We start from the raw sequence: 21,267 nt of genomic DNA, 5'->3' as shown, positions 1-21,267 counted from the left end.
AAAAAATTAGAAAATATGAAACATCTCATTGGAAAACAACTTATCTGAAAAACAGATCTAACAGAAATGATTTAAGAATTATTGGACTACCTGAGAGTTATGATTAAAAAAAAAAAAGCTTAGACATCATGTTTCAAGAAATTATCAAGGAAAAAAATTCCCTGATATTCTAGAACCAGAGGGGTAAAACAGAAATGGAAAGAATCCATCATTCATCTCCTGAAAGCGATCTCAAAATCAAAACTCCCAGAAATATTACAGCTAAATTCCAGATCTCCCATATCAAAGAGAAAATATTACAAACGGACAAAAAAGAAACAATTCAAAGATTATGGAGTCAAAGTCAGGATAACATAAGATTTGACAGCTTTACATTAAAGAATCAGAGGGCTTGAAATATGATATTCCAAAGGGAAAAAGGGCTAGAATTACAAAAAAGAATCACCTACCCAATAAAACTGAGCATAATCTGTGGAGGGCTGGAACTTTTGAGTCGATGGACTGAGCTCAGAACAGCCAAGCACTTGAGGCTAACCGATTGGACAATACTCTATGGGCATATGCTTATAAAAATGGCCCTTCTCACTATGCTGTGCTGGTTCGATGATTGGTGTATATAAAGGATTAAAGGACTGTAGGAGGGATTAGGGGGTGGAGTAAAACCAGCCAGAGTCACTTTGGCCGTGAACGAGGAAGAAGGAGATTGCGAAGATCCTACTTCCATCCCTTCACTTCTACCCCTAAAGACCAAGAATAAAGACTAAGGACTTTTGCTTATCCTAACTCCAGTTGATTCTAAGGTATCCAGGGTGCTAGCTCAGTCGTTACAATAATCCTTCAGGGGAAAACATGGACATATACTTTTGAGAGTGAACGCATAAAAAGAGAGAGAGAGGGAAAAAGAGAGAAATAAAGATGAAGGAGATAGATAGAGATAGAAACAGAGAGGGATAGGGGAGAGGGAGAGAAAGAGAGAGAGAGAGAAGGATAAATTGGGAAAAAACATACATAATTGAGAAATAATAATCATTACAGTGAAAAATTTTTTTACTGCATGCTTCTCTAAAAAAGATCTCATTTCTCAAAATATAGAAAATTGAGTCAAATAGAAATAAGTATGATTCCTCAACTGATAAATGTTTAAAAGATATAACAAGCATTTTTCAAAGTCATCAATGCTACCTATAGACATATGAACAAATGCTCTAAATCATTACTAAATGTAATAGACTACAGTAGAAATGTAAATTAAAACAACTCTGAGCTACTATCTCACAACTGTCAGTCTGGCTAACATGACAGAAAAAAGACATGATAAATGTTGGAGAATATGTGGGAAAAGTAAAACACTAATGTATTATTTGTGAAGTTGTATACTGATTCAACTATTCTGGAGAGGAATTTGGAACTATAGCTAAAGAGCTATAAAACTGTACATACCCTTTAATCAAGTAATACTATTACTATCCAAAGAGATAAAAGACAAAAAAAAAAAAAAAAAAAAAAGGACCAATACATGCAAAAAAGTTTATACAGCTCTTTTAGTGGTGGCAAAGAATTGGAAATTGAGAGGATGTCATCAACTGGAGAATGGCCAAACAAGTTGTTTCATATGATTGTGATGGAATATTATTATGCTTTAAGAAATGATGAGCAGGATGGAGGAAACAAGCAAGCAAACACATTTCAAAAAATTGGAAATGAGAAAAAATGTAGGCAAAACCTTACATCTTCTAGATTACTAGCCATGTTTTCAGCCCAGTCCCAGCAATTATTATCTGGGGTAAGACTCTCCAATGCCATTCAACCTCATTAACAGCTTGTGTTGACAAATAATCTAGCAAGTCATACTGCGAGACAGAGAGGAGTCACTGTGTGCTAAGAGAATCAAACCACTGCCACCTCTTCTTCTCTTTAGAGCCTGGAAAAAGTCCAAGATTCTAAGCCTAAAGCCGGCTGATTCTAAGGTATCCAGAGGCATAACAGTACTTAACAGAATACCAGTCCTATTTCCAGCTCTGTTTCTGTAGCCCTCACCCATGAAAGAAACATCTACGATATAACATAGCAACTAACTGCCCATATAATCTTTACTTCTCCAGAAATTACAGCTAATGAAGAGGGTTCTTGCCACTCAAATCCTCAGCATTGTGAAATGATTCAACAAGAGGAATGTATATAGTCTTCTCAGTGGAAATATGATTAAAGAGGATGATGCATCTACTTAATTGCTGAATTGTAAGAATGATGAAATCATTCCATCTGCATTGTTGCTAAAACCTCTTATATGTATGCATACACTTTCAGAATTTTAGCTTCTTGAGAGCATGGAGTTTCACTGCTTTTCAATTTATACATGTAGTACTTAGCAAACAATAACCACTTAATGTTTTTTTTAAAATTCATTCATATACTTGGGTCAAAAAAAAATCACTCAGATTAACAAAAACACATAGTAGTTTTAATGCAATAGATAGACTCTTGTAAAGGGCTGAAACCCTTGAGTTCATGCACTGAAGTCGGACAACCTAGCACTTAAGTCTAACTACTGATTAGACAATACTCTATAAGCATATGCTGGGAAAATGGCCCTTCCCACTATTATGTGCTGGTTTGAGAATTGATGTATACAGAAAATTGTAGGAGGGACTAAGGGGTGGAGTAAGACTAGCCAGAGTCACTTCTGGGAGGGAGACGAAGAAGGAAGGTCATGGAGATTCTGCATCCATCCAGTTCACTCCTACCTCTAAAGACCAAGAATAAAGACCAAAGACTTTTGCTTATCTTGACTCCGGCTGATTCTAAGGTATCCAGGGTGCTAACGCGGTCATCACAGACTTTTAGTATAATTAGTATGAGATGGGAACTGATAAAGGTTATGTGATATTAGAGTACAAGGATAGGTTTAATGACCAGGATGAGAAAAATTAAAATTCCATTGTACTTTTTCCTGGTTAGATTAAATATGTAATAATGCAACTAGTCTTAGCAGTCACATAATAGAAAGGTAAATGACAATCTAGAGAATGTCAAATGGAGGACCTTATCAATAAGACAATGGTTTTCAAGGATCTTAGGAAACCTCATAATTTTTATTTATGAGTCAAATGGAAGCTTACCCAAAAGACTATATTACAGAAAACACCTACAAGGTAAGCTTTCACATGGTGATCATAAGAAGTGGTATAAGGACACTTTCATGGTATCTCTGAAGAACTTTAGCACTGACTGTGAGATACGGAGAACACTGACATAGGACTGCTCACCATAGACACATCTGCCTATTATCAAAGAAGGTGCTGTATTCCATAAACAAAGTGAAATCATAGAAGCACAAAGGAAAGGTGAGCTGCAAAAATCCAGAGCCACTTCCATCCTAAATATCCTAATGATCCATCTGGGCTGGATCTATGATTGTGCCTTCCAAATTCATATTGCACTAAAAAGCCATAGCAAAATATAAAATATCCTGACCTCAACATTGTGATCTCATTACTATTCTCTGAAAATGAAGTATGAACAACAATAGTATTGGCTATGTCTAACAATATTTATCACACCAGAATTAAAACCTCTTGATATTATAATGAAAATACTTTTGACTTTGTGGATTCCCTGAAAGGGTCTCAGTAGTGGTAAAGTACACTTTAATTACTATAATAAGTCTATAAACTATTTCATATGAAAATTGGCTCAAGAAATTGGGACCAGGAAAGTTAAGACTAGGAGAAAAAACTAATTTAAAATAGCATACTAAACAGTTTTGAATATTAAACAAGGTGTCACAAATAAGGATTGATCTGAAGGTCAGCTCTAGAATAAATATATGTGTGGAAGTTACAGGGATGCATATTTTAAATGGATATAATGGAAATCTTATTAGTATTGGGTAGTTTCAAACCCCCATTTAGGGTTTGCTTGGCAAAGATATTGGAATGGTTTGCCATTTCCTTCTCCGGATCATTCTACATATAAGAAAACTGTGGCAAATAGGGATAAGTGCAGACTTGTCCAGGTTCACACAGCTACTAAGTGTGTTTGAACTCAAGTCTTCCTGATTCCAGGCTTGACACTCTATCCCTGCCCCCAATACATTCAATTATCTAAGAATGGAATATGTTTCTTGGGAGATAAGGAGTATTTTCTGTCTCTGGACTTCTTCAAGGAGTTGAATAATAATTTAACTGGGAGATATACAGGAGTTCATGCTTGGGTAGAGGGTCTATCATATGATCTCTGAGGTCCTTTCCAACTCTTACTTTTAACATTTTTGTGACTACAGAAGGGACCAAATGAACTAGGCCTAATAGTAGAATGGAAATAAAAAGTCCCTAAACAACAAATCAATGTGAAGACAAACTTTCTTTGCTAATTTATCTTAATTTCTGTGTCTTCCCTCTGTTAATTATTTCCAATTTATTCTGTACAGAGCTTACTTTGTATATATTTGTTTGCATGTTGTCTTCCCTACTAAACTATAAGGTCCTTGGATCAGGAACTATCTTTTATTTCTTTTATAACCCACAGTATCTGGAACAAAACAGGTTCTAAACATAAATGTTTACTGGTTGATTAATAAATGGTTTTAGTACAATCTCAGGCAATATCCAGCTTTCTCCTTTTTTTTTTTTTAACTTCCCCTACCCAGCTTCTAAAAGGTTCAAATGCCACTCAACTCTCAGTCTTTTGCTTCCTTTGCTTATCAGATTCGGTTAAAACTTGGAAAGCTAAGATAAACAAACTGGAACTCCAAGCCTTTAATATTCACTAGCTAAGATTATAGTTTCTATCAGGAACGTACATTGCCTGGAGACCTTTATCTCTTATCAGGAACAAAGAATGCACAGTGCTATCTATACTCTGGGGATAGACTAACAGAATCAATTCCAAATAAACCTGCCCAGATGTCACATTGAGCCAAATGACTCAGTTCTCACAGATTTAATGAAAAGATATAGGAATGTGTGTGTGTGTGTGTGTGTGTGTGTGTGTGTGTATTTGTGATGTGCTCAATAATGCAAATTACCTCCATCAATAGGTTTGGTTTAGATGGCTTTACATAGCCAAATATTGATCTGAAAAATCATTAAGTAGAATGTAAGAATAAAATAATAGTTTTTGTTACCTTTTAAAAAGGTCATACATAAGCACTAAGATTCTTTCTTAATTTAGGTTCTACCTAAGAGGTGAAGAAAATTATTTAAGCTGCATATGGATATACATAGTTTTGCAGCCTATAATTCCTGCTATTGGGAGCAAAAATGCACTCAATGCTCTTATGATCGTGAATTAGATATTGGAGACTCAGTATCAAAAATAAATGAATAAACTTCATGAAGCTAAGTAACTGATGACCAATATTTTGCTAAGTTCTTTAAGATACATTTTTTGATACTAATGAAAGCATACTTGAAAAAAAATTCAATAACAAAAAATCTTCACAAAATTTGGAAACTTTCAAGGAAAAAATAATTGTATCTAAAAATGAATGTGTCCAAAGCTCTTTCTTTTCACTTAATTCTGAAAATCTAATTTAGTCATAATAGGTAAAAGCAGTTTTCCCTATCTTGGATTTCTGCCAAATAGGTTGAATTGACAAGCAATTTTACTACATTTCCTGTATAAATGGAAAAAAAAATGCAAGTAACAGATATGGTCATTATCCAGTTAAATAATTAAAACATAAACAAGTTTCTTGGTTAATTTTGATATCCAAATTACATAATAGTTTGTACTATATAAAACATTCCTGGATTTCATTTAGAATCTCATCATTTTTCAAAATTACATCAACCCTGAAACTCAGCCCTTCTTAGTATATTTTACTCCTTTTTCCCAGAGGGCCCTTAGGATAGAAAGGGCGTCATTTCTTATCCAGCTATGCTGCTTTCCTTCCACCCCTTTTTCATCTGTTTAAATATTGTCTTTTTCATTAGAGAAATAAGTCCCTTTAAAGGTAGGGGCAGTCTTTTGCCTTTCTTTGCGTCCTCAGCACTTAGTATAGTGCCTGAAACATAGTTAAAGGCTTAATAAAATGCTTGCTGATTATTGACTAATAACTTTACAATTTTTATTTCACTTGAAACAATGTTTTTAAATATAGCATGTTGACCCAGGAATATAATAAAACTTCAATAAAAGTTAAAGTTGTTTACATATAATTTATTACTGCCATGTTCTACAAAAATAAAAAAAACAGAACTCGTTATAGATTTTATCAATTTATAAATATATATTAACACATATAACACATATAGATAATATTACATAATATTATATATGCAATAAGTGGCTGGAGCTCTTACTGTCATTGAAACCATTATGAAAAAAAATCTGGAGGATTTATAGAATCTGAAGAATTAGAATCTTTAAAATCTGGAGAATTTTTCACTTGATTTACTGCCTTAAGTGCTATCAATTGAGATTCATCTGAATAAATAATTTATAGTATTTCAAAAATCAAACATATGTCTAGAAGAGCTTTTAACATTTTTTTTTTTTGCGTGCGTGTCATGGACAACTTTTGGTAGTTTGGTGAAGCCTATGAAGCTTTTTTTTGGGATAATGACTTCTTGTCTACAGTCACAATAAGATGAAATGCTAAATTTCAGTTAGAGATTGTAATAAAGACGCCACATACCCCAATCCAAACTCACAGATCCTCTACTCTATGCACAGACAATTAAAAACACTTGCTTTAGAAGAATTGGTTCAGTCTGTTTTCCCACTAACACTTTCATACTTAGAGAATAGGAATTTTAACTGAAAGAGAAAGATGATAATTTTTGGAGTATTCAATACTTTGGGGACTAGAATAAGCCTAATTAGACTTAAAGCATTAATAATGTGAAGAGTTGAGAAGTACAGAAAAAAATACAGAAAGCCATTATCTATTAAACTAGCCAGTTATCTATTAAAAAAGAATGCTTTGCCAGGAACAGAAAAGAAACTCTATCCTTCTCTTCAATATTTTCTGCTTTCAGAATTCACAACTCAAGATAATAATATTAGTATTGTAACTCAGAATCTTAATGAGGTAAGCAAGGGATAGTCTGGAAAACTAATTTGGCATTTCTAACTTCTCTTCTCCAAGTTAAACAAATACTGTTCCTTCAATCTACAGTGTGATTCTTGCATCCTGGTTATTCTTCTTTCATTAATACCAAATAAGATATAAAACAAGATGAAGGCTTACTGAAGGTATTTGCTGTTGTCACGGAGGATATTTTGTGGAACAGGGGAACTGATTATCTATAGATAGTAAATGAGAAATTTTTTTCTGTACTGTAGGCTCATACATTCAATATCAATTGAACTAGCTTCATTACTTGGATTTGGTGTGTTCCCAAGAAAAGCTCATTACCAGGAAACATCATCCTGGAGAGCATAGAAGTACTCTTATCTCTATCCCTCTGACTGCAGGGCAGAGCAGAAAGTTTCTATTTAAAGAAGATCAACAGCCTGGCCATTTCTCACCAGCTGAACACTTGAATCCAGCTCCATATCCCCCTTCTTCCTGCTCTTTTTCTGCTGCCTTTTGTATGTTGCCAGCTCTTTGAGTGGAGGGACTATATTTCATTTTCTTATTTGTATCCTCAGGACTTAGAATGGTGTCTAGCTCACAGCATGCATTTAATGAATGTTTACTGAATTGATGATACTGTGCTTTAAAAAAATATAATAAGGTTTCCTTCACTGAGATTCACAATGGTTGTTAACAAATCAGACCGATAGTTCACATAGGGAAAAAACAAAACTAAAAAAATGCCAATTGTACAGAATACGATAGGCAAGTGGATGGCCTCTAAAGTGAGCCTAGATTTGTATAAAAGAAAGAGAGCAAACTAGATGGCATCTGAGAAATTACATGATATTTTTAAAAATCCAAAGCTGCTTCCCAGTGCAAACTGCCAACTTTTTCAAACATATAGTCTCATGGCATTTTTTTATAGTTGCAAATGCTGGGATATCACAATTTCTAAAGTATCAAAATCATAGGTGACCTAAAGTACATTGAAAAGTTACACAAATATGCTGAATTTTTAAATTTAAAATTGTAAGAAATGGTACAAAGGCTATCACTGAGGAAATGTGTGATCAAAGAAGAAGATGGATCTCCTGTGATGAGTGAGATAACAGATGGACAGATCAAGTACATCATTGATATTTATAAAATATTAAAAAAAATCAAGAGTGGCCTCTATCATTTTGGATGAATCTTGAAGGAAAAAATATAAAACAAGAATAATAATCACAAAGAATGATAAGTCATGTGTGGACTATAACATGTAATGATGGAGAAATTGTTCATTTACAATTACCTTTAAAAATAAGGTGGAAAATAATATAAATACCTCATAAAATACACCCAAATCAAATAAATACAGACTTACCTATCGACATAGTACTGAAAAGGGCTGGATCAACAGCAGGTATATTCTGTGGAGTGGGTTGGATGGTACTACCTGTTACACCTGCAAATCAGTAAAGTACAAATAGGTATGAAAGTATCAAACCCTTGATTATAAACTCAGAAAGCATGCTAGAAATCACATAGATATTTTTCTCCATTACTTAACTATACTTGCTGCCCATAATCGATTCTGATTTGATATATTTGATAAGGAAGGTAGAAAGGGATAAAGCAAAGGGATAAAGTAAAATCTGAGAATTTATATATATTTTTGGTAGAAAGCTCCCAATGGTGTAATTTTTTTTTGGTCATTTATATCTAATTATTCCAAACTGCTTTTGAATTATAACTAAAGGTAGAAATAAAGTCCTCTTAATTTCTTGGCTGTACTGTTATCACTTTGCATTTACATGTCCAAAGTACTCTCCATTTTGTGAATAAACCTATCTCCATTTATTTCACATACCAATGCATTCTTTATTTTTAGTTAGAAGCTGCTATAAATACCACATGATCTTAGTAATTGCCAATTTTGATTAATGGGAGGGTTAATTAGGGTTAAAAACATTCAAGGAAAAGAAAAGATTTCTATAACTGTGCAAATATAGTTCATGTAAAAAACAAAAGGAGCCCTCCCCCCCCCCCCCCAATAAAGTGATCAAATGAAATAATGTATATTGGACATTTGAGTTTATATAAATGTAACCTATTATTAATGAAAACTATTAAAACTATATTTCCTTTCAAAATACAGATTGCCACAAACCCCCATTACTGGATTAAATACCAATTTAGGATTGGGTTTTGAGGTGAAAGGCAGCTGGTAGGAGGTAATAACTTGATGGCACAGAGGAATTAAGAAAGTAGCTTAAGGAAGAGAAGTCAAATCAGGCAATTTGTGAGAATATAGAAATGTCCCAAGAAAATAGTTTTAGATTCTTGATCTCAGGTAGAATTATTAAAATTCTAGAAAAAATGGCTCCATATTAGGTTGTGGCTAGAAGTTCTTGGCATATATTATAGCATGAAACATCCAATTTTTTAATGACATATAATCTAGAACAATATTTTGAAAATGATAAAATTCAGGAAATGAAGATTGCAAGAAATTATGTGGCTTAATAACTTGAAGCTGATGGTCATGTAAAGTGGACATTTGTATATATTCTTTAGGGATAACCTTCTACATACAGCCTTATCTATTACTTAACAATACTGTAAAAAAAAAAAAATACATTTAAACTAAATCCCTCACTACTACTTAAGCCCATTAACATTTTCCTAAAAGGTTCATAAAGGTAATTCATAATCCAAACATGAGATTCTAGACTCCTTTGGTTTATGCTGATGAAACCTTGAAATCATCTTATTTTCTGAATGTTTACTGTAGGATAAAACTCAAAGAGACAAAAGAACAGAAAGCTGCATAATTTGATGAGTATTTGTGAGAAGTACGAATGAAGAAGAAAGGAAGATCCCAAAGATTCTTATTGACAAACTTGTTTTCCTTACAGTCATTTCAGGAGTCATAAGGTAAGAATGCTAAAATTTAACTATAACGGAAAACAAAATTATTATATACATCTCAAAAATTTATTTTTTAAAAAAACAATCACAAGGCAATTAAGGATCTTTGAACATTGTTAGGTTCATATACGCTTTCTTTTGGTAAATTTCTATTTAAATCAACATGAACATATGAGGATATTGCATATGTGTGTGCATATAACACACACACATATATATATACATTATATAAACTTATAAATGGAATCTGTTATCATCACTTAGTAATCCAATCTAAAGAACTTTGGATTTGAAGTTGGAAGATCTGGAATCTGAGTCATAAGGTCATGGATGTGAAGCTAGAAGAGACCTGAGAGGTCAAGCCCAATTCACTCATTTTATGGATGAAGAAACTGGAAACCAGAACTATTAAATGATGGGCATAGGGTCTAAGATGGAACTTGAACTCAAGTATTCCTAACTCACACTGCCTCTGCCTCTCTCAAATCTTATTGATGAGGCTGGTTTGAGTGGTCTCGATCCCTGGTGGTCTAGAGGTTAGTGGCAATGAGAGAGTTGTTAAGAATCCTCTTTAAATCGGCTGCAGGTTTTAGGAGTGAAAGAATTCACTCATTCCCAAATTGTTAGTTGCAAAATGAAAGTTATTGTTAGCTAGAAATCAGTTTACCAAAAGACTGACTTCTATAGTGGCAAATCTATTGGAAAACGGAGTTTTGTACTGAGAGAATGCTTTCTCAATGGATGGAAGGTCCTGGCAGCTAAGTGAGCTACTTAGGTCCATCTGCAAAGATTTTGGGGGAAGGAAGCTATTGTATTGGATATCTTTAGTGGGAGCTGGGACAGCCCAAGAAGATCAGACTAGGTGGGAGGTCTGGGATAGCTCAAGCAGGTCAGACCAGGTAGGGGTCTAGGAGAGATCAGATCAAGATTCCTCAATTGAATGAGAATTTAGAATTTCTATGGGAGTTGATTCTCTTATCCCAAAAGATTTGGGCTCTGTCTGGACTCCTGGGAGCCTGGGAGATCCTGATCAAAGGAGATACAATCTCAGAGTGACAATTCTTTTTTTTTTTTTTTAAATTATTATAGCTTTTTATTTACAGATATGGGTAATTTTTCAGCATTGAGAATTGAAAGATCTTTTTTGTTCCAATTTTTCCCCTCCTTACCCCTACCCCCTCCCCCAGATGGCAGATAGACCAATATATGTTAAATATGTTAAAGTATTTGTTAAATACAATATATGTATACATATGCATAGTTATTGTGCTGCACAAGAAGAACAGGACTTTGAAATAATGTACAATTAACCTGTGAAGGAAAGCAAAAATGCAAGCAAATAAAAACAGAAGGATTGGAAATGGTATGTAGTGGTTCACACTCAATTCCCAGAGTTCTTTCGCTGGGTGTAGCTGGTTCTATTCATTATTGAACAAATGGAAATGATTTGGTTCATCTTATTGTTGAAGAGAGCCATGTCCATCAGAATTGATCATCATATAGTATTATCGTTAAAAGTATATAATAACCTCCTGGTCCTGCTCAGAGTGATAATCTTAAAGAGAACAAGTTTCCTTTTCCCTTCATTATGACCTGGGTAACTTTAGGCAGGTTACTTGCCCTCTTAAGACTCAATTTCCTCATCTGTAAATTATTGGATTAGATCCCCCCCTTAAGATCCCTTCTAGCTCTAAGTCTATAATTTTATGGTTTTTTACTATGTGCAAATGGCAAGCTACTAGTTGACATAATGCTAGAGGCATTAAGATGTTTATATACAATCAATCCTCAACATGCATGCATCTAACTTTTGAGATTTCAGGCATCTGCATGACTTTATTAGTAATATCACTTTCACTTTCATGTTGGCAAATATATGCATTTCTGGCTATGGAGAACAGAGAAAAAAAGATAGGCATGATAAGCATATTTATATCTGAAAAATCGAAAGAAAAGTACTCATAAGTCTTTGTGAATCTTCTCCAGAAAGTGTTAAAATAAACTTTCACGTGCCAAGGGAGGAACTGAAAAAATGAAAGAGTGACTTAAATTGTGTGATAATGATATGGTAGTCACTCTTAACCTTGCGTGTCCAACCTGCCTTGCTAGCCTGTTCTACTGGACTCCTGAGCTTCTTGGATGGGGCCTAGCAGAGAAAGCTGCTGGGTCAAGCCAATCCAGGCAAGTGTTCCTAGCTTAGATGGGGACTCAAATCAGGCATGTACTTTTCACTAGGTGGCAGTTCAACCACAGAATCAAAAGGGAAATTAAAGATAGAAGGCCCTTTTTTACCTTAGGGTTCTTATGACATAGCAGCCCCAGCTCCACCCTGAATAGTCCAGAGATACTTCTTATTTCTCTTTTATTTTATGGGTTATTTCATGGTTTTATGTTAGGAAAAGTACACAGTATCAGAATTAATGTTTTTTAAATAAAGAATGGTAGGCATTCCCACCCCTTCTCTTCCAGAGACCCTCATAGTTAGTGATTATGATACAAAAGAAGAACAAGGAAATGACATTAAGAATCAGTCATTCAAATAAGGGAATCCAAAAGTTCTTAGTGATCTCTAGTGAAAGATTACAATTTTTTGGTGACTGTGGGAACCAAATCTCCTATTTCCTTTAAGTTCAATGTAGAAACATTTGTGTGTGTGTGGTTTTTTTTTTAACTTTTGCAGTTTTCTAGGAATGTTACTTTTCCCCCTCCCCAAAAGAACTGTTTGTAATCCTCATGAATATTGGAATGTAAAGGCATACATAATTTGACATTTACAAACTTCTGAATACAAAACAAAAAGAAATAGATTCTTTTTTAGCTATAAAATATAAGTTATCATGTAACTCAAATTTGGGGGAAATGTTTTTACAAATACCTCAGACTCCACAGTTTTACCCATTCAACAAGTATTTGTTAGTAAACATCTATTATATGCAAGGCACAAAGAGAACAATGATATAAAAAGAAAATCCTGGTAATCAAGGGAACAAAGTTACTCTTTTCTAGTTTGTCAGAAGAAGCATACTTTGCAGGTATTTCTCTCTCTTCAAATGTGTTTAATATTACAAATGTTTTATAATTTCGTCAGCAAGCAAATCACTTCCACTGATGAAGATTGTAATCTCCTTTACATTTTAGCAGATAGTCTTCAAGAGTTATTGGGTCCAAAAAATTCATTACCCAAGGCTAACCTGGTGATGAGCTTCTCCAAATATAGCAGGATTTAGTAGATAATACATATATCCATATCTATATGACCTTATCTAAAAGAGTTAAAATAAAGGCAAACTTCAATATAGACTAAAGTAGCTAGAGAAAGCTTCATAAAGTCAATGGAATTTGAGCTGAGTCTTTAAAGATCAGTATAATTTGAATAGTCAGTCATGGAATAGTTGTTTAACCTGAAAAGGATATATTGTAGAGGAAGAGGGTAAGGAGAAACAACATAAGGAAAATAAGGACAGGGGTACCTATGTTGAAGTCTTGACATAAAAATAAGGGACTAGAGGAAATAAATCTGGCTATATTAAGTTGTGTCAGAAGTCAAAAGGTTCTGAAAAAGCTGGGCAGAAATCTGTGAGTTACGATACAGTATGCTAATTCTTAAAGACAATAACAAATCTGACACTATTTTCATATAAGATGGTAATTTTATTTGTAATTTAAGAAAAAAACACTAATTACAGAAGTCATCTCAGTCACTTGTATTTGGACTTACTTATCACTACAATCTTTCATAAATAGGACTAGAAGCAATTTGTTTCAAAAGAGAAGAAAATATGTCCCCTGTATTCTATATATATTTACTGCTTTGAGTACAAAAGGAAAATGCTTTCTTTGTTTAAAAAGTCTCTCTTTTCTCCCTGTCCTTTCTCTCCCTTTAACCTCCCCCCTCCCCCTCCAACTTTGGTGTTAGAAGTAGAAATTGTAATAGCACATACTATTCTTTTCAGATATCTTAAGGATTTCCCTTTGATAAAAGTGCATCCTGAACCTTTATATGGGGAAAAGCAAATCATTCTTAAAATTAGAAAGAGGGGAAACATCTGTTATATTTATAAATTTTTAAATGTTTCTTATTTATATCAAGCATATATATTTATATGACTAACAATTCTTTAATATCTAAAATATAACTGAAAAGTTGAAGAGTAAGAGAAGGGATTAGTGTCTGAATAGAATTTAAAATCACCCACGTTCTTTAGGGCAAAATTACATTTTCAAAAGTGCATGTTTAGGTTTATAACAAAGTTTAGATCTCAAGTTCTGAAAAAGAGAGTTGAAGCAAATACATCACAAAAGTATTTCTCCCAAAATTAAAGAAAAAATTACCCATATGATTTTTCTAAAGAATTGAGTATACAAAGAGAGAAGACAAAGTCTAAGCAGAAAACTGTTTAGGAATATTCAAATAAACTGATTGCCAAATGATCTGATTTCTAAGAATCAGCTCTCTGTATATATTACATTTTTCTTAGACAAGCATTTTGATTGTCACCTGTGCTGACACTTCTGGAGCTATCTAACTTCCACTCTCTAGTAAATTGGAGAATAAGTTACCACAGAAAGGAAAAGAAAAAAAAAAAAATCAAGAAAAATCCTAATCTAAGAACTTTTGGATTCCCTTATTTCAACGACTGATTCTTAATGTCATTTCCTTGTTCTTCTTTTGTATCATAATCACTAACTATGAGAGTCTCTGGAAGAGAAGGGGAGAAGGGGTTCTAGTCTGAAATCTCTTCTTTTTTTTCATTCTGTATTATCTCATTTGGTAAATCATCAGCTCCTATGAGTTCAATTATCATCCCTATGTATATGATTCCCAGATTTATTATTTCTAGTCCTACTTCTTTTGAGTTCTGATCCTGCATCATATACTGCCTTTCAGATAAGTCAACAAGAATTTATTATTATTACTGTTATTTAATCCATCAAATAAACATTAAGTACTTACTTTGGGCCATTCACTCTGTTATTACTGGGAACACAAAGACAATAATGAACAAGCTTTTTTACTTAAGAACTTTACTTTCTATTAATCCAGGAAGGCCTTGAAAGCTCTGCCAAGCATTTTCATACATTATCCCAACTAATCTGGAAGATCACACATTATGATTTAAGTAGAATAGGGTTCCCTGATATGAGCTCCCTCTATACTACAGCATATAAGGCTTTTTCTGTAATTTATAGTTTCTTGGGATACTGACAAATTAAGCGAAGGTTACAAAGCCAATATTCTTCAGTGCTGTCACTTAAACCTAGGTCTTCCTGACTCTGAGGCCAGCTCTCCAGCCTATCTCCATTTTACAGATGAGGTACCCCAGAGAGGCTAAGTAACTTGCTTAGGGCAACACGGCCAGACAGTGTCGGAAGTAAGACTTGAACCCAGGTTTTCGAGGCTTCTTATTTTTGGTATGATCCATTAGCTCCCACTACCATGCTGCCTGTATTTTTAGGGATTTAGATCTTAACCAAGGGAAAGCCTGTCCTTGAAACAAGAGAGAACTGCGTCTTCCTCAAACAGGATATACGGATGAGTTGTGCTATACCTGAAGTGAGGGTAAAGATGAGAAATATCTAGGCTCTGACAGTGCCAAAAATCTTTCCCCACTTGGTTTTTGGAAGTTTAAAAAGTTTGGCAAATATAAGTTTCTGGGTACTTAATTTTATTAATAAAAGGGACAGTGACACTCTTGAGTGTCAAAAATGAATGAATTATTGTAGAGGACTGTTTATATGTTCTTGAGTTTATATGCTCTTGGGAGAGTGGGTTTTCCTGAAGACAGTAATCAACCATGATTGGTTCACAATGAAAGAGAATGAATATTACAATTCTAATGAAAAGGTGGTGCTGTAACTAGATTATGTCAATTACTTCCAAATAGCCTCTGGGAAATCTAGACACAGAATCTATAACCATCCCTATTCCCCCAGCCTGAATAGAACACAATTTAGATTAAATTCTTTGTAAAGTTGGGTGGGGCATCAATATATGGATTGAGGAGCTGTTTATACTACTTACTAATGTCAGTCCTGTCCTAGACAATATGAGAACTTTAGAAAAAGCAGAAAGTCTCTGTGTCTCCTCAAATCATTGGCTATTAATAATTATTTCTCTCATTGTATAACTTTCTGTAGATCATTCTCTCTTTGATTCCCTCCTGTGCTTTCTATAGACCAAAGTCAAATGGTGTCTTCTTGCTTGCTATGGTTAATCTAATAACTGTGAACTCTAGTGATAAAAAATAGCTAGAAAAACTAGTAAAATAATTGTGTGATATTTCTTCGGATGGGTGAGGGGAGCAGCTTAGAAAGCCACACTAGCTTTTCATTTTTCTCTTAACTTCTATGTTTGAACTTCAAAGTTTCTATGGAGCTCTGATCTTTTCATCAGGAATACTTGGAAGTACTCATTAAGCATTTCATTAAGCCCCATCTCCCCTTTCTCGAAAGATCATACTCTTTTTTGCTGGTAAAGTTATTCTTGGCTTTAACCCATATCATTTGCTTTTTGGAATATCATACTCCAAACTCTCTGTTCCTTCTAAATGATGTGTGAATCTGACTGTGGCTTCTTGCTACTTGAATTCTTTTCTTCTGGTTGCCTGCAGTCTTTTTTCTAGACTGGAAAGTTCTGAATTTTAGCTCTGATGGTCCTGGGAGTATTTGATTGAGGTTTCTTTCAGGAGATGACTTTTGAATTTAAAATATATATATTTCACCTCTGGTTCTAAGAGATCTGGGAAGTTTTCTTTTACGATTTTCTTGAAATTTTTTTAGTCACAGTGGTCAGGTTGTCTAATGAATATTAAATTTCTCTCTCTTAAAGCTGTTCTCCTGGTTGGTTGTTTTTGCTATGAGATCCCTTAAAAATTTTATTTTTTCTATCTTTTCATTTTATTTCCAGTATTTTGATTTCTCAGAGTCACTGGCTTCTATTTTCAGGAAGTTTGTTGCCTGGGCAAGGTTTTGTACCTCTTTTGCCAAGAGAGTTAATTCTTTTTCCGATTCTTCTCTAGAAGAAAACTATGAGCTCTAATTTTTTTCCCCCAAATTTCTTTTAGAGCTCTCATTTCACTTATTTAAAAACAAAACAAAACAAAAAACCTCTTACTTTATCTTTTCTAAGAATTCTAGTTGACTTTGTATCTAAACTGTTTTTCTCTGAAGATTTGCTTAAAAATGTTTTGACTTCATTTTCTACTCCTGGGTTGTCTTGAAAGTCTCTATTACTATCATAACTTTTAATGGTGGGATTTCATTTTTTTTATTTTGCTTATTCTTCTAGAACACTTCCTGACACTAGGCTCAAACTGGAGCTCTGTATTCTTCTGGAGATAATGCAGGACTGGTCTTGCTATAGCTTTTCTGAGATACTGATATCCCCATATGTCAGGAACAGTACAGGCTGGGAACTAGCAACCTTTCAGTGATCCAAAGTAGTCTGATCAAAGATAAAGTCTGGCATTTACTTGTGTCATGGTGCACAGCAGGATGCTGACTTAAGCTAGAAAAATAGTTCACAGAGATTTTTTTTCTTCTTGAATTTCCCAGGCAGGATTTGTCTTTTTTTCTTCTTCTCAATTTTTCTAGATCTCTTTGAAGGAGTTTTTATTGGAGGGAGAGGAATGGAATCAAAGAGGTGAAAGACAGAACTCAGTGTATTTTGTGCAAGCACTATAAGTGCTTACTACGTCTCAGGCATGGTGTTCAGAACTGGGAATACAAATGAAATAAAAATAGTGGGGTGTGGGTAATGGAGGAGAGGTGGTAGAATAAAGAAAGGCTGGGAATTGGAAGTGCAGTAGTGAAGTTTGGAGAGAAATGAAAATATGATGGACTTGGATCTCCTTAAAATCAAGTTTTTGAAAAGAACTTGTGAACTAGAGGGAGCAGACATAGGAAGGGCTGAAGCCCAAGTCCAGAGGAACCATGAACTTCCAGGATGAATGAGTTTGTGGAGCAAGGTAGAAAAACACTATGAAACTGAGGAGCATAAACTAGAAATGATTTTCTGTGACCACCTCAAATTTTATAAATTCCAGTAAACTTATATTCCATCTCAAACTCTATCCTCTGTCTACATATTACTACTACTGTGGAATATTCTTACATTTGTGTCTTCTGTGTCTCCTTCAACTCTTTAGAGATACATTGCTACCTCTTAACATAAACCTAGAGTGGACCTAATCTGCAGTTATGTGATTCTCTGGCTTCTTTCAGCAGGCTGCATTGAATAGGAAGACAGGTGCAAAAAATGGGAGTAATATGAAATCGAGAATTATCGGGGTAAGATTAGTAACAGGATAAAGGAGCAAGAAACTCTGTAGAGTTGAACAGGTTCATTAAGGGGACAAGATGAAGAAGGGAGAAGAGCATAGCTGATGCAGGGATGATGGCTTGGAAAAGAACTTAGGGGTTAAGGGTTTGGAGGCCACAGAGACAACAAAGACCAAGGTTTAAAGGTTGTGATACAGAAGAAGAGGGGGAATAGACTGTGATAAAAAAGGAATTTCTGAGTTTATGAACATGAAAGTAGAGCTTTTGCAGATGATCAACAAATTGCTTTATGACTCCTACTTCTCTCTTCAACTACCAATCCTAAGAAAATTTTATCAGTCATCATACCATTACACAAATCTGTCCTTTTTTGAAGGAGTGGGGGAAAAGAGAGAACAAAGATTAGAAAGCAAACTACTGTGTGGGCAAGTCTTTAAGAATATAAAGGGGTAATCTTTTCCAAATTTTTGGTTAAGAGGTAAAATAAAAAACAAAATTGTTTGAAGCTCAAGTTCATTCCCTTCTGCCTCTAACTGTGCTACCCTTAATTGTGTCTGAGGCTCCTGCTCTTCATTTAACCAAGTAGCATTCAAATTATATTTAATATTGAGCAACTGCACTTGAGACTAATTTTACTTACATTATTGTTTTTTAGTCTATCAATATCTCTAAAGACCTTAATTTTTTGGTGATTTATGGGTATTTTATAATTAGGACACATGCCTGCCTGTTCTTTGTAAGACTCAATGTTATTTAATTTATAAATATTCTTAGTGCCATTTTTAATAAGCCTATTTTGAACTTATTCTGCTTAATATAATCTTAAAAACTCATGAGTAAACCAAAAATTTCATTATAAATTTTTATTACCCTTATTCTCTTAATTGTTTTTCTAAAACATTATGGATCACCAAGGAACCAAATATCTTGTTCCTATTAAATATATTTGCTATAAATCCAAATCTAGCACCAAGAAAAGTAAAATATATAACTAAGCATAACAAGTGCAGAAATTATTACACTCAATATTTTCTTAATTATTATATTATGCTATTATTAAAATATAAAAAGAAAACTTATGAAATAATATGACTAATGTTATAAAAGAAAACTGAATCCATTAAGGGAATGTTTACACACACACACACACACACACACACACACACACACACACACTCTTAAATGTTGAAAACAAGACAAACAGCTGGCACTAAGACATGTATATATTTGCTACTCAAACATATACAAACTGGAATTAATATGCATTAAGTGACATCAATGTGCAAAAAGACACATTAGATTTAATGGCAGTAGTAAATAGAAGAAATTGTGACATTTTTAATAGAGAATTAAAAATTCCCAATGTATCTTCACTTATCCTTTGCTTTAGTCTGTGAAGAATGGTTTTTCTCCTACCAAACCTAAACTTTCAACTTATCTCATCCCCATCTAAATTCTCTTATGATCAATCTTTTCCTTTCTACTACCAGTTCCTTCCCTTCTGCCTAAAGTCCTTTTCATTTTTCAATATCTATCATTGCATTGTCCTATAATAGACTTCTCATTCCTTATACGGAGTGTCTCTTAAAATTCTCTACCCTCTTCTTCCTTTGAAATCTCTCCTGGTGATCTTATCTACCCCGCTAGATTCAATTTCTAGTTGTATATAGATGATATATAAATCTATAAATCTAATATTAATTTCTCCCCTAAATTCCAATACTACATAAATGCACATGTTGAATGTCATCATATTAATGATATAACAAACTCAACATGTCTGCAACTGAACATACATCATTCTTTCTCCCTAAACTGATCCAACCTATAAATTTCCTTATTTCTGCCAAGAACACTAAAATCCTCCTAGTCAATTTTTTTGAAATTTCAATGTCATTAAAAATTAACTCAGAATGCCTAACATTACAGTATATTCATTACACTGAAACTATAATGAAGACAACTGAATCTTTCAGTTGGTTACTGAAGACTTCCTGTTTTTTATGATCATTCTTATTATTATCAATAATTGTATTTTTATAAAATTAGAAATGCCAAACAAGCAGCTTTGTTTAGCAGCATGCTAGACATCAGAGTTCCTGATAAATATTTCAGATATTTTAGATTTCATACCTGTGCTATGAGGAACTTCTGCTGGTGTATTAGCAGGTGCATGAGCACCTGGAGGAATCTGTATTCCTGTATAGCTGCTTGATGGTATGTTACTTGGGTCATATGCTGAAGACGACCTTTGAGGTGGGTGAATGGGTAGAGGAGAAGTCCCAGCTTCTTCATTTTCTTCACCTGTTATGAAATATAAATATAAACAGGATACAAATTTAAAGATGGCAATAAAAAAATCTACTATGTAAGTCAACTGTTTGCTTACAAGTTATAAATAAAATATAATAATGCAGCATGGTATATCAGTTACAAACTTCTCCATTCCATATAGGGCTGTACAAAAAGATTGTTAAAATCCCATAGAAACCCAAAATAAGAAAGGCAGGTATACAGTATGGAACAAAGGAGACCTGGGACAATGGAACAAAGGTATTGAGAGTCCTGGGAAGGAACCCTGGAAACCCATAGGAAAAAAATACCCTAGGTAGATAGAAAAGATATAAATTAAAGGCTTTGGGAATAGTAAGGAAAGTGGGGATAAATTGTATGGACTCCCCGTGGCAAAAGAAAGAGGAGGACTAGTAAAGAAGAAAGATAAACTTAAAAAATGGAGATGGGTACATCCAAAGAGAGAGGAATATGGAGACTGAATGTGGGCCACATTCATAGTATTTCCACTTTTGTTGTTGCTTACTTGTTTTTATTTTCTCATTTTTTCCCCTTTTGATCTAATTTTTATTGCAAGATGAATATGGAAATACGTTTAGAAGAACTGCACATGGTTAACCTATATTAGATTGCCTGTATTATAGGGGAGGGAAGAAAAAAAAAATTGGAACACAAAATTTTACAAGGATGAAAGTTGAGAACTATCTTTGCACGTATTTAGAAAGATAAAAAAACTGTTATTATAAAAAAAAATC

General features: G+C 33.9%; 1 protein-coding gene across 1 annotated transcript in view; it reads right to left on the bottom strand.

Moving 5' to 3' along the window:
• VTA1 (vesicle trafficking 1) overlaps positions 1 to 21,267 on the bottom strand; it is a 79,287-nt gene that overhangs the window by 5,922 nt on the left and 52,098 nt on the right. The window contains exons 6-7 of the mRNA XM_051997864.1: positions 20,354 to 20,524; positions 8,394 to 8,474 (exon numbers count right to left, since the gene is read on the bottom strand). Coding sequence (XP_051853824.1) covers positions 8,394 to 8,474; positions 20,354 to 20,524 — 252 coding nt within the window. The remainder of the gene's footprint in view (positions 1 to 8,393; positions 8,475 to 20,353; positions 20,525 to 21,267) is intronic.

The sequence above is a fragment of the Antechinus flavipes genome, chromosome 4, assembly GCF_016432865.1.
Source record: "Antechinus flavipes isolate AdamAnt ecotype Samford, QLD, Australia chromosome 4, AdamAnt_v2, whole genome shotgun sequence".
NCBI lineage: Eukaryota > Metazoa > Chordata > Mammalia > Dasyuromorphia > Dasyuridae > Antechinus > Antechinus flavipes.
The sequence above is the reverse complement of the archived record's forward strand: the minus strand, read 5'-3'. Positions and strand labels throughout refer to the sequence as shown.